General features: G+C 36.6%; 1 protein-coding gene across 2 annotated transcripts in view; it reads left to right on the forward strand.

Moving 5' to 3' along the window:
• The first annotated feature begins 209 nt into the window (after positions 1-209).
• Positions 210-20834, forward strand: part of LTN1 (listerin E3 ubiquitin protein ligase 1) — a 69208-nt gene continuing 48583 nt past the window's right edge. Inside the window, exons 1-8 of one of the 2 annotated variants that reach the window (XM_047721437.1) lie at positions 210-397; positions 6575-6778; positions 7244-7342; positions 7852-8082; positions 10381-10433; positions 11269-11449; positions 19216-19389; positions 19964-20154. In XM_047721437.1, the coding sequence (XP_047577393.1) occupies positions 356-397; positions 6575-6778; positions 7244-7342; positions 7852-8082; positions 10381-10433; positions 11269-11449; positions 19216-19389; positions 19964-20154 (1175 nt within the window). In that variant the 5' untranslated portion in view covers positions 210-355. The remainder of the gene's footprint in view (positions 398-6574; positions 6779-7243; positions 7343-7851; positions 8083-10380; positions 10434-11268; positions 11450-19215; positions 19390-19963; positions 20155-20834) is intronic. The other variant, XM_047721429.1, reaches the window with a different exon arrangement.

Raw genomic sequence — 20834 nt, forward strand, 5'->3', positions numbered from 1 at the left:
ATAGTACGGATCATTCCTAATTTCCTATTTGTTCAGGGAACAAATCCGGTTCCCTGAAAGCGGGAAAAGACAGGATTTGAAGCTTCAGGGCTCGTGCTTGGCCTCTTATTGGGCACTGATGACGTAACTCATAAAGGCGGGGCTCCAGTTGTGACGTTTCCGGCGGCGGATGGTGAAGGACGCGGCGGGAGGCGGGAGCGGAAGTGGGGCGGTGGGAGGGCGGGGTGGGTGGCGGAAGGGGAGGGCCGGGGAAGTCGCTCTAGTCGGCCCTTTTCCGGCGACAGGGGCCGGAAGTTGTGGCCCGGCCGTGTCAACCAGGGGGCTGCGGGCTGAGAGTGCGGGTAAGACTGCGACCATGGGCGGGAAGAACAAGCAGCGGACCAAGGGAAACCTGAGGGTGAGTGCGGAGGGTCTCGGCGGACTGGGGAGTCCTCATTTCGCAGCCGCTGTCTGTACCACGCGCGCGTCCAGAGGGCGCGTGGAGCGCGGCTGTAGGGAGGCGTGTGTTTGCGTGTCGAGTGTGACCTCTCTGTTGTGTGTTCGTCCCCACGAACGGGGTGAGTTGTCTGTGAGCAGATTGGGGATTTGTGAGAGAAAAAATGTTCCATACCAGACAGTTCCATGGAGCTGTCTCCACCCGAGCACACATCCTACAATTTCCATTAAGGAATGGTTCAGTATCCGTTTCAATGGGAAGGTTACCTGGCCAGGCTAGCGGGGGTCGGGGTGGCTGGCACTGGGAACAAGGGAGTTGGGTAGAAAGCATTTAAAGTGAACCTCGTGTGCAGGGCATTTCGGATCATGTCGCTCTGTTGCTCAAAAATCTGCTGGGGCTCCCCAGATTCCTCGGGGTAAAGGCCAGATCCCTAAACGATGGTAAACATGGTATGTGATCACCCTCCGGCCTCTTCCTTTCTCTGGCACCATCTTCAGCTTCCTCCTCGCTGGCTCCATCCAGCCACACTGACTTCCTCACCGAGCCTTGACCTTGCCTGGCAGGCTCCCTAACGCTCTTTGTTAGACGGCTACAAATTTTGCCTGAGACACCCCGGTGAGGTCTGTCATGATCGCCCTATTTTAAAGTATAGCCCTCCTCCCACTCCCTGTGCTCCTTTCCTGCTTTATTTTACTCTTTTGCACTTACGACTTCTTACATACTGTGTAACTTACTAAGTCTCTCTTCATTTACTGTCTTGCTTCACTGGGATGTATTATGAAGGCTATTGTCCTAGGAGCCTAGAACAAGATTAGTGTATAGTAGAAGCTCACCAAATACTCTGTTTTTTAAAAGATTTTATTTACTTGTTTATTTGAGAGAGAGAGAGAGAGAGAGAGAGGGGCCACAGGTAGGGGGAGGAGCAGAGGGAGAGGGAAATGCAGGCTCCCCACTGAGCAGGGAGCCCACGGTGGGGGGGGGGCACTCTGTCCCAGGACCCTGGTATCCTGACCAGAGCTGAAGGTAGAGGCTTACCGACTGAGCCACCCCGGTGCCCCTAAATACTTGTTTAAAGAAGACCCCAAAGTAGATTAAACTTATGATTAGGGACATTATAATAATGTATTTTTACAGTACTAATCTTGTTTTGGCACAGTTCAATGTTATGAGAAAGCATTTTTCCTGTTTCTGATCAAATTCTAGTGATCTCAGTACAACATTTTGTTAGATCTGTCACTTAATCTGTTTTTGGCCTATAGTACCAACTGTAATAATAGTAACTTGCCTTTTGCTGGTACTGTGTTAAGCACTTTACTTGCATTCTCAGTTAAGTTTAATTTTCTTATTTAAACAATTTTTTAAAAATTTAAAAATATTCCAAATATAAGGATAAGTTGCAAAAATATTAGACTGACAAGTTATATATATATTTTAAAGATTTTATTTATTTATTTGACAGACAGAGATCATGAGTAGGCAGAGAGGGAGGTAGAGAGAGAGGGGGAAGCAAGCTCCCTGCTGAGCAGAGAGCCTGATGTGGGGCTCGATTCCAGGACCCTGAGATCATGACCTGAGCCGAAGGCAGAGGCTTTAACCCACTGAGTCACCCAGGGGACCCAGCCATATGTTTTTTACCTAGATCCATCAATTGTTAAATATTTTGGTCACATTTGTTTTCTTTCTGTAAATATACGTATTTTGCTGAACCATATGAGAATTAGTTGCATCTATCATGACATTTAACTGCTGAGTCCTTCAACACATATATTTGAAACAAAGGCAATTCTTTTTCATAACCATGAGCAGTTACAACATGCATAAAATTTAACCTCAGTGTACTACTGTCTAATAATATGTAACATTGTATTCAGATTTCTGTAGTCATCTCAGTAATGTTCTGTATAACTTGTTTTTAGATACAGCATTTTAAAAAACACCTAGGATACAATGAAGGATTTAGTGATTCCATTCATTTAACCATTTAGCTCTAGGTAGTTTTCCTTTGGGGTTTTTTTTCTTTTCTTTTTCTTTTGAGGGCAGTTCTTTTATGATGGACAATTTGGAAAAGTCTAGGGCACTTTTGCTTAATTTAGAATTGTCTGATTGTTCCTTATGGGGAGATTCAGGATAAACAGTTTTTGATAGGAATGCTTCATAAATGGTATATCATCATCAGTTTATCAGGGTGCACATGCTGCTTGTTTGTTCCATTTTTGGTGTTGTTTAATCACTTGGTTAAGGTGATGTCCATCATAAAGGTATCTTTTTCTGTCTGCTATTAACAAATAACATGGGGAGTGGTATTTTGAGACTGGGAGTAATCTTTTTTCTCACAAACTTTCACCTAATGGTTTTAGCATCCTTTGGTGATCCTTGCTGGAATCAGTTTTAATGGTTTAAACATTTACATTTAATTTTGACAATCCAAGTAATGACTTAGTTACTATTTTCCCATTTTAAAGTTGATGGTACTAGGGCACCTGGGTGGCTCAGTTGGTAGGCATCTGCCTTCGGCTCAGATCATGATCTCAGGATGCTGGGATCCAAGCCCCACTTCGGGTTCCCTGCTCCACAGGAAACCTTTTCTCCTCCTGACTCCCCCGGCCTGTGTTCCCTCTCTGTGTCTCTCTCTGTCAAAAAATAAATAAATAAAATCTTAAAAAAAAAAAAAAAAAGATGGTGGTACTAAGGCTTAGAGAAAGGGCAAGTTGCTAAGTTGAGATTTTAATTTAAGAATGGCATTCTTGGGTGGCTCAGTGGGTTAAGCCTCTGCCTTCAGCTCAGGTCATGGTCTCAGGGTCCTGGGATCAAGGCCCACATCAGGCTCTCTGCTCAGCAGGGAGCCTGCTTCCCCCCCCTTCCCCCCCACCCCCACCTCTCTGTCTACTTGTGACCTCTCTCTCTCTGTCAAATGAATAAATAAAATCTTAAAAAAAATTAAAAAGAATGGCATTCTTTCATTCAACAGAAGACTTTGAGTACTTAATGCCATGTACTCAAAGATCATAGATGTTTCTTATTTTTGAATTATTTATTTGTTGATAGACTATAAGTAAGCAAATGATTATAATGTATTAAAGAATTATGATATATAGGTATGAGTAGAAAGAAGATGGAAGAACAGAAAAAGAATGGTAATTGACCTGAAGGAGGCAAGCAGTGAAAACAAGAGTGTGTTTTAAAGGATGAGTAGGAGTTTGTCAGGCAGTGAAAAGGAAGAAAAGGTTTTCAGGTGGAGAGAAAAGATTACACAAAGATAAGATTGTGAAAGGCATAGCATATTCAGAAAATTGAATTGGGACTGGAGCATAAGTGGTGGTAGCAAAAGTGGTGGGAGAAGAGAGGGGGAACTGTGACAAGGGAGGAAGAGTGTCAGAAGATAAGCCTGGGGAAAGCTAAGGCCAGATGGGGAAAGACCTTGCAAGTCTTCCTGAGTTTGGCCTTTGAACTGTAGACTTAGGATTGCTATGTCTACTACTTCGAGAGGACAGGCACAAAAGAATGTAGGTGTAGTATAAGAAAATTAACTTCCAGAAATAGAATCAAGGTTCTTATTCTTGAACTGTGGGTATAAGCATTTAACATGCAGTAGAGGAAGTAACAAGAAACAGTAACTATATTTTATTTATTTATTTATTTTAAAAAGATGTTATTTATTTATTTGACAGACAGAGATCACAACTAGGCAGAGAGGCAGGCAGAGAGAGTGGGGGGAAGCAGGCTCCTCGCTGAGCAGAGAGCCTGATGCGGGGCTCCATCCCAGGACCCTGGGATCATGACCTGAGCCAAAGGCAGAGGCTTTAACCCACTGAGCCACCCAAGCTCCCCCAGTAACTGTATTTTAAACTCAAAGTAGACATTGAATTAAAGATACAATTAGTATATTTTTGAAATAATTTGTTACTTTAAAACTGGAAGTTGGAAATCTGATACCTTTTCTTCAGCTTGTATATTTCAGGTTGGTTCAGAATTCAGCCTTGACTCTTTTAGCTTTTTTTTTTTTTTTTTTTTTTAATACACTTCAGGCCCAGCATGGAGTACAGTGCGGGGCTTGAACTCATGACCCTGAGATCAATACCTGAGCTGAGATCAAGAGTGGGATGCTTGACCAACTGAACCACCCAGGCATCCCTTGACTCCTTTTTTTTAGCATTAATTTTTATACTATTTCATTATTCTACTTTATAATAAAACTTTATAAATGATATAGATAAAATTCTGAAGTTCTGATGTTATCATATTTAGTTTTCTGAATTGTATTATAGTTCACTAACTTCCACTATAGCTGTTTATCTTTATACCAGTATGGAGAAAGGTGAACTGAATAATGTTAGTTCATTTTAAGAAAGTTCTAAAATAGATAACCTTTTTTGAAGTCAGTTTTAAATGCTACTGTTTTGAAAAAAAAATTAATTGAGGTTATCATTTTCATTTCTGGTTACTCATTTCAGTTTAGAAAATAGTCCAGATTATTTCTTGACAGATGAGTTTTCCAAACACAATTTTGCTAGATTTGAGCAAATTGAGTCACACATTTAGGTAGCTCTTTCAACCATTCTTAGAAAGAAATCAGAGGGTGCCTGGTGGCTCAGAAATCAGAAACAGGTGAATTAATTAATTGATTAATTAATTAAAGGAAGAGGTGAATTTAAATAGATTGTAATGTCATCCTGGAGAATGAACTGAGGCATTTTCTTTCTTTCTTTCTTTTTTTTAAAGATTTTATTTATTTATTTGACAGAGGGAGAGATCACAAGTAGGCAGAGAGGCAGGCAGAGAGAGAGGGGGAAGCAGGCTCCCCGCTGAGCAGAGAGCCCCATGCGGAACTCGATTCCAGGACCCTGAGACCACGACCTGAGCCGAAGGCAGAGGTTTAACCCACTGAGCCACCCAGGAACCCCTCCTTTTTTTTTTTTTTTTTAAAGGTTTTATTTAAAATCTTAAATAAAGAGAATGCACGTGAGCAGGGGGAGGGCTAGAGGGAGAGAGAGAGACTCTCAAGCTGACTCCACGCTGAGCATAGAGTCCAATGCAGGACTCAGTCTCACAACACCTGAAATCATGACCTGAGGTGAAACCAAATAGTCGGAGGCTTAACCAAACTGAGCCACCCAGGTGTCCCAGAGGTATTTTTCTATTAGATGACAATGAATATGTTACATTCTTTCAGCAGTTTAAATATATATATATATATATATATATATATATATATTTTTTTTTTTTTTTTTTTTTTTTGTTAAAACCAGCTCCTTAACTTTTTGTGCTAGAAAGCTACTATATTGAGTATCCATCTAACAAAGTACTGACTATGGTTCAAAGGAGTGTATCTTATATGCTGACCATTGAATTGATTTTATGTCCATAGTAATGTAATTTGTATACATTATAGCTCAAAGAAGTTAGGGTAACTCTGTGTATGTGGAAATGAGTGTGCCTACCTTCAAGGAGCTCGTAATCTTAGAAACAGCCGTCATTAGACTTGTCCCATGGTGGTGGTTTAATAAATATTTGTTGAATGGATGAATGAAAAGATGTAAGTCACGTGTTAATTAATTTTATATCATTACATAGTACACATGTGTGTTTATATTTAATTTGGAAATTAAAAATTTTATGAAATAGTACTTATTCTTACCAAATGTGATGCATTCTGTATTTTAAAGTTTTATTCTATTTTTTTGGAAATGATACCGTGAGCCACTAATGGATTGTATCTAATTTAACCATCATTGTTCTGATGTTTAGCAGACCAGGAAATAGCACTAGGGTCATTATTGATAGGTTCTTGGTGATGGGAACATTGCAGTAGATGAAATCTTAGGCTAGGAAATAAGAAGTTCTCAAGTAAGGGTGCCTACGTGGTTCAGTTGGTTAAGCATCTGCCTTTGGCTCAGGTCATGATTGATTCCAGGGTCCTGGGATCCAGTCCCATGTCAGGCTCATTTGCTTCTCCCTCTCCCTCTCCTCCCACTTGTGCTCTCACTCTCTCACTCTCTGAAACAAATACATAAAATCTTTTTTAAAAAGTTATCAAAGAAAAGCTTGTTCCTCTCTGAGAATTGTCAAGGACAAGAACATAAAGTTAAATTTTGAATGCTTCCTGTACTCTGACTTTTTTTCTCCCAACTTTCTTATCAGCCTTCAAACAGTGGCCGAGCTGCAGAACTGCTTGCCAAAGAACAGGGAACGGTGCCTGGATTTATTGGTTTTGGAACATCTCAGAGTGACCTAGGCTATGTTCCTGCTATTCAAGGAGCTGAAGAAATTGACAGTCTTGTAGATTCTGATTTCCGAATGGTGCTGCGGAAACTTTCTAAGAAAGATGTCACGACAAAATTAAAAGCAAGTTTTATGTTTTTCATAAAAATGATCAAGAAAATCCTTTTGTTAAAACAAAATGTCATTGGTATACTTTATGTAAAGAAAAATGAGCAATCATTTATCACTAATAAGTTCTTTTACAGTTGTACTTTTTGCTGACACACAGACGTAAGCTTAGTTTTTACCTTTTACCTTTTTATCAGAATTCCACTTTGGAATTCTGGGTGTGTGGTTTTCCCATCACAGAACGTAATTTTGACCGTATAGTATTAAATGGAGTTTTTTATTTGTATACATTTTATTAAAAAAAAAAAAAAAGTTTCTGTACTGTGAAGGAACTCTTCAGATTAGTCCCATATGGCATAAACAGAAGCAGTGTATTCTCCTGTTGCATAAAATAGACTAAGCTTCTGGAACAGAATAAATATAATCAATAGCCAATATTATGGCTGTTGGTCCTTAGTAATGTTGCTAATTTATTTTTAGGCTATGCAGGAATTTGGAACCATGTGTACAGAGAGAGACACAGAAATTGTGAAAGGAGTCCTTCCATACTGGCCAAGAATTTTCTGCAAAATTTCACTTGTAAGTATTCAAAAACGTATACTAGGTTTGTTTGTTTTGTTATAGTTTTTGATTGAAGTCATGGGGACTGTTAAATTTATATGATTCATTTTTGGTGAAAATTATAAAATGTTATGTCAGTATTATACAGATTGGATCATGTTAGTTGTATAAAGTATATTGGGAGTCTGATTTCAGAAATTAGGTAATTACTAGAGAATTACCTACTTTCTAGTCATAGTAAAATTTGACAGTTTAATTTCTTTGCATGTTTGCTGCAAAAGAGTGAGTGTGACTTGCTCAGTATTCAATGCCTAATCTTGAGTCTATCTTGAATAGTTTTTATCTCATGCAGGAAGGGGAAAAGGAAAAATTAATAAAATTTTCACAATTTTTAAACTTAATAATTTTAGTTTAGCACTGCCCATAGGTGAATTCTTATTAATGGGTCATCATAGCATATCCAGAAATGTCTGTATTTGTATTTTTATGGGCTAGAGCTATTTTAAACTATGTTGTATTTTCAATAGGACCATGATCGCCGGGTTCGAGAAGCCACACAGCAGGCTTTTGAAAAACTTATTCTTAAAGTGAAGAAACACTTGGCTCCTTACTTAAAAAGTTTAATGGGCTATTGGCTGATGGCTCAGTGTGATACTTACACACCAGCTGCATCTGCAGCAAAAGAGGCCTTTGAAGCAGCTTTCCCTCCAAGCAAGCAACCTGAAGCCATAGCATTTTGTAAGGATGAAATTACTAGTGTAAGTTCATAGAACTGTTCTCTATTTTTTTCCCTCAAATATTTAAGGGATATAAGGCATATTATAATGACAACTCTTTTATGTGGCCTTGTGAAGGAATAAGTAAGTGAAATATTCCTAATGGAAGAGGACCTTTTAAAAATGGTGTTTAACAAAATTGACCATTTTTATTTTTTATTTTTTTTAAAGATTTTATTTATTTATTTGACAGAGAGAAATCACAAGTAGGCAGAGAGGCAAGCAGAGAGAGAGGAGGAAGCAGGCTCCACGCCGAGCGGAAAGCCCGATGCGGGGCTTGAACCCAGGACCTGGGATCATGACCTGAGCCGAAGGCAGCGGCTTAACCCACTGAGCCACCCAGGCGCCCCCCCATTTTTGATTTTTAACATAAGTAACATTTTGGATTGAATCTTTATAAGTTATTTAAATGTTTCATCTTTAATTTATAAATCTTAGTCATAGTACTTAAAAGATTTCGGTTTATGCTTTATGTTACAAAATCTGAAGAAAGAATACATCTAAAAAATAAATCTAAGTTTATTTTTCTTCACATTTCTATATCAGTACATGTACACAGATCTACTTCATTCTTTTTTTTTTTTTTTGGCTTTCTGATATGGATGTACAATGGTTTATTTAATTCCTTTTATATTAATAAACATTTGAGGTTTTCCCTCAGTTTTTTATTATAACAAATACTGCTTCAGTGAACAATCCTTGAATAGATCTCTTCATACCCTGTGGGAGTGATGGAATTTATAGTAACCATATGTTGGGTCAAAGGATAAGAACATGCAAAATTTTTGTAGATAGTGATAAATTGCCCTTCAGAAGACCATAAAAATAGCCTTACATATCTTTCCACCTAACACCTCTCCTACATACACATGTGCGTTCTGTTTCCGTGTTTAAGTTCTTGGTTCTTCCATTCTTTTTTTTTCAGGTTTACCAAGTTTGTTTTTCTAGGGACAGGGTTTGTAGCTTTAATCATATTCTCAAAGGGAGTTCTCTAACCCAAGAATCATTGGTTTATTTAAAATATCAAAGTGAGGGCGCCTGGGTGGCTCACTAGTGGGTTAAGCCGCTGCCTTCGGCTCAGGTCATGATCTCAGGGTCCTGGGATCGAGTCCCACATCGGGCTCTCTGCTCAGCAAGAAGCCTGCTTCCCTCTCTCTCTCTCTCTCTCTCTCTCTCTGCCTGCCTCTCCGTCTACTTGTGATCTCTCTCTGTCAAATAAATAAATAAAATCTTTAAAAAAAAATAAAAAATATCAAAGTGATAAGTGTTGTGAGAGTGAAGTGTGATGAGTTGGAACACTAAAGGTTTTAAGAAAATGGATTTTGAGACAACTGATTTGGCTGTTCATAGTCTTTCATTTGGTGGATTTTTTGTTCTTGGTTTTATTATGGATGGATATGTGGATTATTTCCTCCATTATTCTCCCTTTACTTGGTTATGTATACAGATACTGAGTTTGAACTTTCCCAAGTTCAACACCAATTTTGTCTAGAAGAGTTAGGCAAATGAAGACCAAAATGTCAGATTTATAGGTATTACATTATACTGTCCATAAGAACATAGGTTCTGAGTCATACCATTGGGTATGTACCATTAGTTTTGCATGTGACCTTGGGCAAGTTTCTATGCCTTCATTTTTTCATCTATTAAAGTGGAAATTTTACCTTATTGTGTAATTGTGAGGATTAATTTAATTAATGGATGAAATGTGTTCAAAGCAATACTGAACATGTGGAAAAGCTAACTAAATGTTACCTGTTGTTACTGCTGATAAAAGGGGTACTAGAACAGTAGGTTCCCTAGTCTGCACCCTGGAAGTAGGCAGACTTACCTACTTTGAGTGGAACCTTAGACTTTCCTCCATGATGAAGCAGAGCACAACATGTGGTCTCCTCTGTGAGCTGGGAGGCACTCAAAAAGGGGGGAGAAGAAAACAACCTAATTTCTCTCCCAAACTTGTTCCTCGGGAATTCAACTGCTGTGTAGAAGAGGAGAGGAGGAGCAAGAGACCAGGAATATTTAAGGGAAAATTCCTCTTGACAGGTATTGGAGATGTTCAGAAGAAGTACCCTCTCCTTTTTACCCCCAAAGCAGTCAAACTTGGGGAATGATAGGGAAAGAAAAATAGGTAAAGTTCATATCTTTTAGTTTTGCTCCTTAATTTGCTACTTTTTTGGGATGGGGTAAACACTTTAAGGTCAGATAAGGTTTATGCTTGGACTATTCACCATTGACAGTTCAATAAAATCTCAAGTCTATGGAATTTTCACCCCTCCATAGGTGCTGCAGGATCATCTTATAAAAGAAACACCTGATACACTCAGTGACCCACAGTAAGTTATGCTCTATCTATGTAACTCATGTTAAGGATTTCTTTCGCTCATAAATAATAAGATGACCATTTCAAGGTTACATTTTTTAAAAAAGGGTTTGTAAAAGTAGAGCTGGAAATACTTAATATAATGCTATATGTCAGGTGCTGTTTTAAGTGTTTTTACTTGCAAGTTGTCCTGTTATTTAATTGGAATTATCTATTGTAAATTCATTCATTGTAGTAATTACTTCGGAGAGTCCTTCAGTGGATGAGGCTGTCCATTCACCCTGGCCAGGGATTCCAGTGGTGAAATCCTCATAGTTTTCCCGTTGTAAATTAATTGGAATTATCTGGAAGTTATGTGTCTTATTCTTTTACAAAGAAATATTTTTATATTTTTCCCACATTTACCTTTTGATAGTCCTAGCAGGAATCATTTTAAGGTCTGGTTAAAATAGTGAAGAACTATGGATAGTTCTGTTGAAAGAGTAGTAAAATGTCCCATTTACTTTTATGTACTAATAAACTATTAGAAGTTCATAATGGGAAGTAATCTTAGATGCACTGATACCCGTTTCCTAGAATCATTTTGCTACTGAGAGCAGTATATTTGCAGTTTTTTTTCAAGCCACAGCTTTTAATCTACTTTGACCTTGTATTAGTTGAAAATATGTGATTAAAATTCTGTTTATGTTTGTATTTTAAGGGAGGAAGGTTGGCACAGGGAGATAGAATGTAGAAATAAAGCAACTTCAATAGCTGTTTAATGATAAAACATTTTAAATAGAAGTACCAAATATGTAGTTTGGCTTATTCTCAATCCTTATATATATTTATTTTCTTTTCACATCAAGAACCGTTCCAGAGGAGGAAAGAGAAGCTAAATTCTATCGGGTTGTAACTTGTTCCTTATTGGCATTAAAAAAACTGCTTTGCCTGTTACCTGATAATGAGCTTGATTCTCTGGAGGAGAAATTTAAGTCTCTTTTATCACAGAATAAGTTTTGGAAGTATGGAAAACACAGTATACCTCAGGTATCTTAATCTTTTACTGTAAGCATTTCTGTGATACCTTTTTTCCACTTTGATATTGTTTATATTTTTGCTTTATGCATATTATTTGTGTTTAAAACTCTGAACAAATCTTCGTGGTTGGACAGAATTCCTCTTTTACTGCAATATTATTGCATTTTCACTTTTTTATTTAGTAATTTAGACCTCAAATTCTGAGTTATATTATACTCCTCTGTTCATGGTGCTTCAAAATTGTTTTGTGTGAGGCTCTTCTAACTTAATGCATTTTTTTCTCTTTTTGTCTCTGCTTCCCTCTCCATCCTCCCCTTCTACCAGCTAACCATTCTAAATGTGCATAGTGTATGTCCTTTTGTATATAAAGTTGGTGCTTGTTATTCATGGTAATTAGGTTATATGAAGAACCTAGGAACATTGAATTAGTGAATACTGAAGCATTGCTCTTAGGGGAAATACAAGATTAGATGCCTGCAAGTCTTTGGTCTCATCGTTTTTCTCAGTTGGTCAACATATAACCTTGTTTAATGTATGTTTAAAAACATCTTAATATATATGGCTTACTCATTAACATTAAACTCATGGACAATAGCACTAGAAGTCCCACCTGAATGAAGCTTATCTAACACGAATTTTATCTGTTAGGCGCATCAGAGCCTTTTTGCTTGTATTTTTAATTCACATAAATGGTATTATATTTCATTCCATTTATTTTTTACTTAGTAGTTCTTTTTTTTAAAGATTTTACTTATTTATTTGACAGAGAAGACAGCGAGAGAGGGAATACAAGCGGAGGGGGAGTGGGAGAGGGAGAAGTAGTTGGGAACCCCGATGTGGGTCTCCATCCCAGAACCCTGGGCTCACAACCTGAGCCAAAGGTAGACACTTAACGACTGGGCTGCCCAGACACCCCTTACTTAGTACTTCTTAAGTACTGGGTGGCTCAGTTGGTTAAGTGTCTTAACTGTTGATTTTGGCTCAGGTCATGATCTTAGGGTCATGAGATTGAACCTTTTGTTGGGCTCAACTCTAAGCATGGAGCTTGCTTAAGATTCTCTGTCTCTCCAAAAAAAAAAAAAGGAAAGAGTACTAAAATACTTTAAATCTATCATGTTCTTATATGTATATTTGGTCCGTGCCTTCTAACTACTATGTAGTATTCAGAAATTTGCATCCCTTCCATTTTACGCGCACTGCCTTCTCTCAGTGGTGGAGACCCTGATTGCCTCCAACTCCCTGCCCTCACAAACAGTGCAGCAGTGAACATCCTCATATACCTTCAGATCTGCAAGGATTTCTTTTTCTGAAATTCTCTTAACTTCTGAATTGCTGAATCAAAGGATATATGCATACTTATTTTTTTAAGTGATGCCAGATTGTTCACCTGAATATTAGTCTCAGCTGTCATTGCATGATGAGTCCTGTATATATCCTTATATTCTAGCCAGAACTGAGCATCATTCAGCCCCCAAATTTTTATCTCTCTAACAGGAGTTCAAATGATAGTTGTAATTACTCTGCTGACTGGTGACTTTTAGCATCTTTACATAAGCTTTTAAAATTTTTGTGTTTCTTCTGTAAACTACTTGGGTATATCTTTCTCCTCTTTCTTTTGAAGTTTTCTTATTTTAAACAAGAGTTCTTTGTATATCCTAAATACTTCTGTCGTTTTTAGGCATTGCAAGTAATCTACCATTCTGTCACCTTTCCTAGGTCGTCTTTATTTATTATTTATTAATTTTAAAATATTTATTTTTTTATTTATTAGAGAGAGAGACAGCAAGTACAAGCAGGGGGAGAAGCTGAGGGAGAGGGAAATGCAGACTTCCCACTGAACAGGGAGCCTGATACAGGGCTTGATCCCAGGGTCCTGGGATCGTGATATGAGCTGAAGGTAGCAGATTAACTGACTGAACCACCCAGGTTACCCTCCTATGTCCTCTTTAGAAAGAAATTGTGGTTTTCCTGTAATCAAAGTCACTGATTTTGGCATATAAAGGCCTTTTCCACTTTAAGCCATAAAAACTATTTTTAATACTTATATCTTTTATAGTATTTTTACTTCTCATATGAAGTTTTTAATCCATTAATAATCTACCTTTTTATACAGGGTTAAGTAGAGATCTAGTTAGTTACCTTTCTCTTCATGTATAATGAGCCAGTTTTCCCAACATTACCTAGTAAACTGTTCATTCTTTTCCAACAAATTTATGGTCCTGCCATTGTGGTACATTAAATTTCTACATGTTCATATGTTTATCTCTAAACCTTATCTTCTGGTCCATTAGTTTTTGTTTTTTTTTTTATGCCAGTACCAGAAGTTTGCATCCATTCCATTTTAATATGACATGTTAACATGACATTATGATATATCCTAATACTACGTGGTCAGGTGAGTCACTTTTTTTTAATCCTTGTCTTCAGGATTGACCAAGTTGTTTTAGAACTTTATTCTTCCAGGGCACCTGGCTGGCTCAGTCAGTACAGCTTATGACTCTTGGTCTCAGAGTCACGAGTTCAAGTACCATGTTGAGGTTAGAGGTTGCTTAAAAAAGACAAAACAAAACCAAACCACTTCATTCTTTTATATAAATTTCAGTAAATTTATTGAATTCCTCACTGGAATATTGATTGGGCTTGTAGTGAATGATTTGGAGAGGCTTGCTCTCTTTTGCTCTCTTTATGATGACTCTGGTGTATCTCTCAAATTATTCATGGATTTAAAAAACATTCTAGAATATATTTATTTAAGATTTTATTTATGTATTTTAGAGAAAGAGCAAGCAAGGAGAGTTGGGGAGGAACAAAGGGAGAGGGAGACAGAGAATCTGAAGCTGAGCATGAAGCCCACACCGGGGCTCGATCTCATGACCCTTAGGTCATGACCTAAGCCGAAGTCCAACGCCACCCAGGCTCCCCTCCTAGAATAATTTTTAAACCAACTTTATTGTGGTATAGTTTAATCGTAGTAAAATGGGGCTATTTTAGGCAGAGAGTTTGATAAGTTTTGACAAATGTATATACCCATCTACATGTACATATCCATATAAATGCTATAATCAAGATATAAAACATTAAAGATAAAATGTTGTGTCATCCTCCCCGTAACTCTAGGCAACCAATGATCTGCTTTCTGTTATGACAGATTAGTCTTTGTGGGTTTTCATATAAATGGAGCCAAACATTATTCTTTGGCTCTTTTGCTCAGTATAATGTTTTAAGATTCATTCATTGCTGTTTCATGTATCAGTAGTCCATTCCTTTTTATTGCTTAGTTTCATGTAGTCTTTGTATGGACATGGGTTTTCATTTTTCTTGGGCAAGGAAAGAAATCAGTGGTTGATAAGGTACATATATGTTAAATTTGTAGGAAGTTTCCAAACTGTTGACCGAAGTGATTATATACACTTTCATCAGCAGTGTGTGAGATTTTTAGTTGCTCCATATCCTTATTGCAATATTGTCAGTTGTTTTAATTTAAGCCATCCTCATGGATGTGGGATCAGGGATTAGTAAACTATATATATAGCTCATGTGTCAAAATCCTGCACATCTAATTTTGTAAATAGTACTCTGTATTGTCTTTGGCTGCTTTCATGCAAGTAGAGCAGAGTTAAGTAGCTGGGGGAGAGACTAGATGGTTTACAAAGCCTAATCTGTTTCCTGTCTGGCTTCTTTTCTTTTTTTTTTTTTTTTTTTGGATTTTTTTATTTATTTGACAGAGAGAAGGAACACAAGCAGGGGGAGTGGGAGAGAGAGAAGCAGGCCTCTCACCCAGCAGGGAGCAGATGTGGGCCTTGGTCCTAGGACTCTGGGATCATGACCCGAGCTGAAGGCTGAACTCAACAACTGAGCCAAAACTGGTGCCCTTACTGTCTGGCTCTTTAAAGAAAATGTTTACTGACTCTGGGATAGAGATTTTTCATTGTGATTTTAATTTGTGTTTTACTGATGGCTGATGATGTTGAACATCTTTTAATGTGTTTCTTGGCTATTTGGCTTTTTTGAGGTGTTTGTTCCAACCTTTCTCTCACTTTTTTTTTTTTTTTTAAAGATTTTTATTTATTTGACAGATCACAAGTAGGCACAGAGGCAGGCAGAGAGAGAGAGGAGGAGGAGGCAGGCTCCCTGCTGAGCAGAGAGCCCGATATGAGGCTCGATCCCAGGACCCTGGGATCATGACCTGAGCCGAAGGCAGAGGCTTTAACCACTGAGCCACCCAGGCGCCCCTCTCTCACTTTTTAATTTTTTATTTCTAAAGTTTCTATTGGCTTTTTGTATTTTTTTTTTTTAAGAGAGTGCACATACAAGCAAGCAGTGAGGGGAGAGGCAGAAAGGGAGGGGGAGAGAGGGTATCCCAGTCTCTATGCCCAACACGGAGCTGACATGGGGCTCCATCTCATGACCCTGAGATCATGACCTGAGCCAAAATCAAGAGTCAGACACTTAACTGACTGAGCCACCCAGGCACCCCATTTTTTAAAAAAAAATTTATTTAAAAATTTTAAAGTAAGCTTCACACCCAACATGGGGCTTGAACTCAAACCTGAGATCAAGAGTGCATGCTCTACCGACTGAGCCAGCCAGGCACCCCTCTTTTACCCGTGTTAAAACTGAGTTTTTGGTTTTTATTTTTGAGTTGTGAATGTGCTTTATGTGTTGTGGATGCAAACATTTTGTCAGATAAAGAATCATGAATGTTTTCTTCTAGTCTGTGGCTTAATTTCTCATTTTCTTGATTTTTTAGAGAGTAGGTTTTTAATTTTTATGAAGTCCAATTTATCATTTTTTTCTTTTATGATTCTTGCTTTTGATTTCTTATCTAGTGCTCGCTTCGGCAGCACATATACTAAAATTGGAATGATTTCTTATCTAAAATCTTTGCCTACCATGGTTGCAAAGATTTCTCTATTTTATTCTAGAAATTTTATAGTTTAGGTTCATTTAGAATTAATTTTTGTGTGTCACATAATGGTGAGAATCAAATTAATTTTTTAGAAGATTTTATTTATTTGAGCAAGAGAGAGAGAGAGCATGAGGAGGCAAGAGAGGGAGAGGGAGAAACAGATTCCCCACTGAGGGAGCCTGATGTAGGTAGGGCTCAATCCCATGACCCTGGGATCATGATCAGAACCACCCACGTCCCCATGTTAACTTTTTACATAGAATTATCCTGAAAGTTGAAAGACTGTCTTTTTTTTTTTTTTTTAAAGATTTTATTTATTTATTCGACAGAGATCACAAGTAGGCAGCGAGGCTGGCAGAGAGAGAGAGGAGGAAGCAGGCTCCCCGCGGAGCAGAGAGCCCCATGTGGGGCCCTGTCCCAGAACCCTGGGATCATGACCTGAGCCAAAGGCAGAGGCTTTAATCCACCAAGCCACCCAGGTGCCCCTGAAAGACTGTCTTGTCCTTATTCTGGCACCTTTGTAAAAATTCAGTTGACCATATATCTTGGATCTTAATTTTAGACTCTATTCTGTTCCATTTACCTATGTGTTTATCCTTACACCAATACCACACTCTCTTGATTATTGTTATTTTGTAATAAGTTTAGAAACCCTCCAACTTTTTTTTTTTCAAAAATTTTTAGGCTATGTTAGGCCCTTTTCATCCTAAAATAATATTTTATAATGTGTTCTGTTCTGAACAAGTTTATAGTTTTTGGTGCTATTGTGAAATATGGGATGTTTTTATTACATTTTTATTACATTTTTGTATTTTGTTTGTACTGATGTAGGTATTTTATACTTTTGTATGTTAATTTTATATTCAGCAACTCTCTCAAACTCTTGTTAGTTCTAATAGCCAGTGTTTAGATCTTTTTAAATATTTTTCATAGCCTGTTATTTTGCTATGACTAATAGTTACTTATTTGGGTTACTTTCCAATTCTTTTTTTTCCCTTGTCTCTTTGTATTAATTAGGTCCTCTAGTTGAATAGAAGTGATAGCTGGCATGTGTTTCTTGTTTCTAATTTTAATGAAATAGTTGTAGACTCTTAATATTTTGAGTATGATGCTTTCTCTAGATTTTATAAGGTTTAAAATGTCCATTTTATTCTTAATTTGCTGAGTAGTTCTGTCATAAATTAATGATCAAATTTCCTTGATTGCTTTTTCTGATATGTTTAAGTGATCATATAATTTTCTAGCCTAGCATTTAAGAGAGAAACTTAGTCATGCTGTATATTTATCTTTTTAAATATACTGCTAATATTGATTTGGTAATATTTTATATAAAATATGCAGAAATAAAGTACTTTATGGGGTTAAGTATATATGTATGTGTATTTTTCTAATCCTGGAAAATATTATTATTATACTTTGAATCTTCATTTAGATTTACTACATATTTGTTGCTTTGTTTGCTCTTTATTCCTTTTTTCATCTCTTATCTTCCATCTGGGATCACCTGCCTTATATGTAGAACATGTATGTAGAACACAAGAACATGTCTTGTGTTGGTCTCCCAATGATGAAATCATTTTCTTTCCTCTATCAGATGTTTTTATTTTACTTTCATTCTTTTTTTTTTTAAGGTTTTATTTTCTCAAGTAATCTCCACGAAATGTGGGGCTCAAACCTACAACCCCGAGATCAAGAGTCATGCTTTACCAACTGAATCAGCTATGTCACTCTCATTGACATAAATTTTTACTGGGTACAGGATTAAATACAGGCAGTTGTTTTTTGTTGAAGATATTCCACTGTATTCTGACTTAATATTGTTGCTATTGAAGTTAGATGTCAGTCTTACAGTCCTTCCTTTGAAGGTAGTTTGTCTTTTTCCTCTGGCCACTTTCAAGGTTTACTCTTTGTTTTGTTTTTGTTTTTGCTTTTGTTTTTTTGTAGTTGCACCATTATGTGTCTTGTGGCTTTTTTTTTTTTTTTTTTTTTTTAATGTATCCTGCTTGGGATTTTTTTGATTTCTTGAGTTGTAGATTGGTGTATTTCATTGGCTCTACAGAATGCTCAGCTATTAACCTCTTCAGATATTTCCGTTGCTTCATTCTCTCCTCTCACTTTGGGATGCTGATTTAATATATATTAAACCTTCTTTATCCTCTGTTTCTTTTGTTGTCCTTGCTGTTTTTCATCTTTTTTCTCTTTCCATGCTACTTGGTGGATAATTTCTTTTGCTCTTTATTTCTCATTATCTGTTCTTAAACTGTGAATTGAGTTCTGACCTATCATGTATCTATATTTCTTTCTGCCTGTTTATTTCTAGTTTAGAAATTTTGCTTCATTCTTTTTCACATTTGCTGTGCTTTTTCTGAGATCCTTTTTCCTTTCAGATTTCTTTAAACCTTGGTTTCTTTAAATATAATAAAAATTGTTGACAAGGGATTTATAACTGATAATTCTAAGATTTAAAGTCTCAGATCTCTGTGTCATCTTTTGTTTCTGTTGATAGTGGCTCATGGTTTCTTTTTGTTTGTTTGGATGTATTTAACTTTGTGTAGCCTCGTAGCCCTGTGCATCAATAAATAATATGAGGCCCCAGCTGAAGGCCTCAGCCACTGGAGAGGATCTGTGTTTGCTTCAGCCAAAGAAATAGAAGGTTGAATTCTTTCTGCTTTCCCTTTTATGTGGTAGTTTCTAATATCTTTTCAGCCCCCATACTCTATGGAAGACTTTAAAATGTTTTTTGTAGTCTTTTTAGTTTTATTAATGAGAGGGCTAGTATGAATAAACTATCAGCTATTAAGTAAAAAATTTCGTTGTAGGTCTGTTAGGCTTTGATTTATTCCAGCTTTTCATTTTTTTGTTTTAGATCCGCTCAGCTTATTTTGAGTTAGTTTCTGCTTTGTGCCAGCGTATTCCACAGTTGATGAAAGAGGAAGCATCTAAAGTGAGCCCATCTGTTCTACTTAGCATTGATGACAGTGACCCCATTGTGTGCCCAGCTCTCTGGGAAGCTGTACTTTATACACTTACAACTATTGAGGTGTGTAACAGAGGTACATTTAATACATTGGGGAGTATTTGTTGTCTTAGAAGTTTGTATTTTAGAAGCCTTAGATATGTGTGAGAGAGAGCCTATTGAATTATACTATCTAAAACTTACTGGGAAAAAAATGCTTTCTTAGAAATAAAATACTTAATCCAAAACTTGGTATAAATCTTTAAACTGACTATAAAATGGCATTGAGTTTTTATTGTACTTTTTTGTTTAGCCAGTATCAATTATTCTTTAAACCTTATGTGGTCCAGTCAAGTCAGTATATCTGAATTTTATATTTAAGATTGAATACTGCTGCCCGTTTTATAGAACAGCTTTTATAGAAGTCATTTAAGTTAATTATTTCTGATCAGTTATGTCCTAAGCATGTGGGATATATGATTTCTATATGTAATAAATTTATTAAAGTTTCTGAGTTTTAGTTTAAATTTAGTTTTAGTGTTGAGAGATTTTAGCCTAAGGAGAATACATGATTAATACTTCTGAGAGCCTGTATGTCTCCTAATTGGGAAAAGTATTCTATGATCTCTAATTATTACTATAATCTTTCCTTTGTTAGGACTGTTGGCTTCATGTAAATGCAAAAAAAAGTGTGTTTCCAAAGCTGTCAGCTGTGGTCCGTGAGGGTGGTCGGGGTCTGGCTACTGTCATATATCCTTATCTTTTGCCATTTATCAGCAAACTTCCTCAGACCATTACAGATCCAAAGTTGGATTTCTTCAAAAATTTCCTCACCTCTGTTGTTGCAGGGTAAGAAGTTTAAATTTCTTGATAGTTAAAACAAGAGATTTTTCTTGTTTGCATACATGGATAGGATGACATACTCATTATTGTCTTATTTAAATTTTCTCCATATTGTTTTGCTCTTCATTAAACACTTTTATTAAAGTTTTCAGAGAATTACAATTGGAATGCTTTTCTTGGGTACTTTCAAGGCTTCAGTGGTAATACACAGTAGAAAGTGTAATGAATATTGTAAGACCTTAGATGGACATAGACCATTTTTAAAATGTCATTTTTTGGTATGTTGATAAATACAAATGCCCAAATGGAAAAAAATGAACCGCTGAAGAATTTGTAAGTTCCATAAACTTAAATATGATAGCTATTTAAAGTCATAATTTAAAAAAAAATTTCACTGTACTTGTTGAACTTAATAAAAGATACTCAGTTTTATCTAATAAAATATACTCAGTTTTTTTAATGATTACAAAATTATTTTTTAAAACATTATTATCTTTATTTAAGTCCTGTCTTTAAAATTTGGAGGTGGATTTGTTCCTGAATAGAAAATAGTTGTGTATTCTCTTTTGTTGATGTATTTGAAATTGTGCTTTTTTCACACTTCAAGTTCTTATTGTTCTTAGTTTTCATTTTAAGAATTTTACTGTAAAAAATTCTCTTCTTTTGGTATGATCTATTTCTTTATT

This window comes from Lutra lutra, chromosome 1 (assembly GCF_902655055.1).
Source record: "Lutra lutra chromosome 1, mLutLut1.2, whole genome shotgun sequence".
Lineage (NCBI taxonomy): Eukaryota > Metazoa > Chordata > Mammalia > Carnivora > Mustelidae > Lutra > Lutra lutra.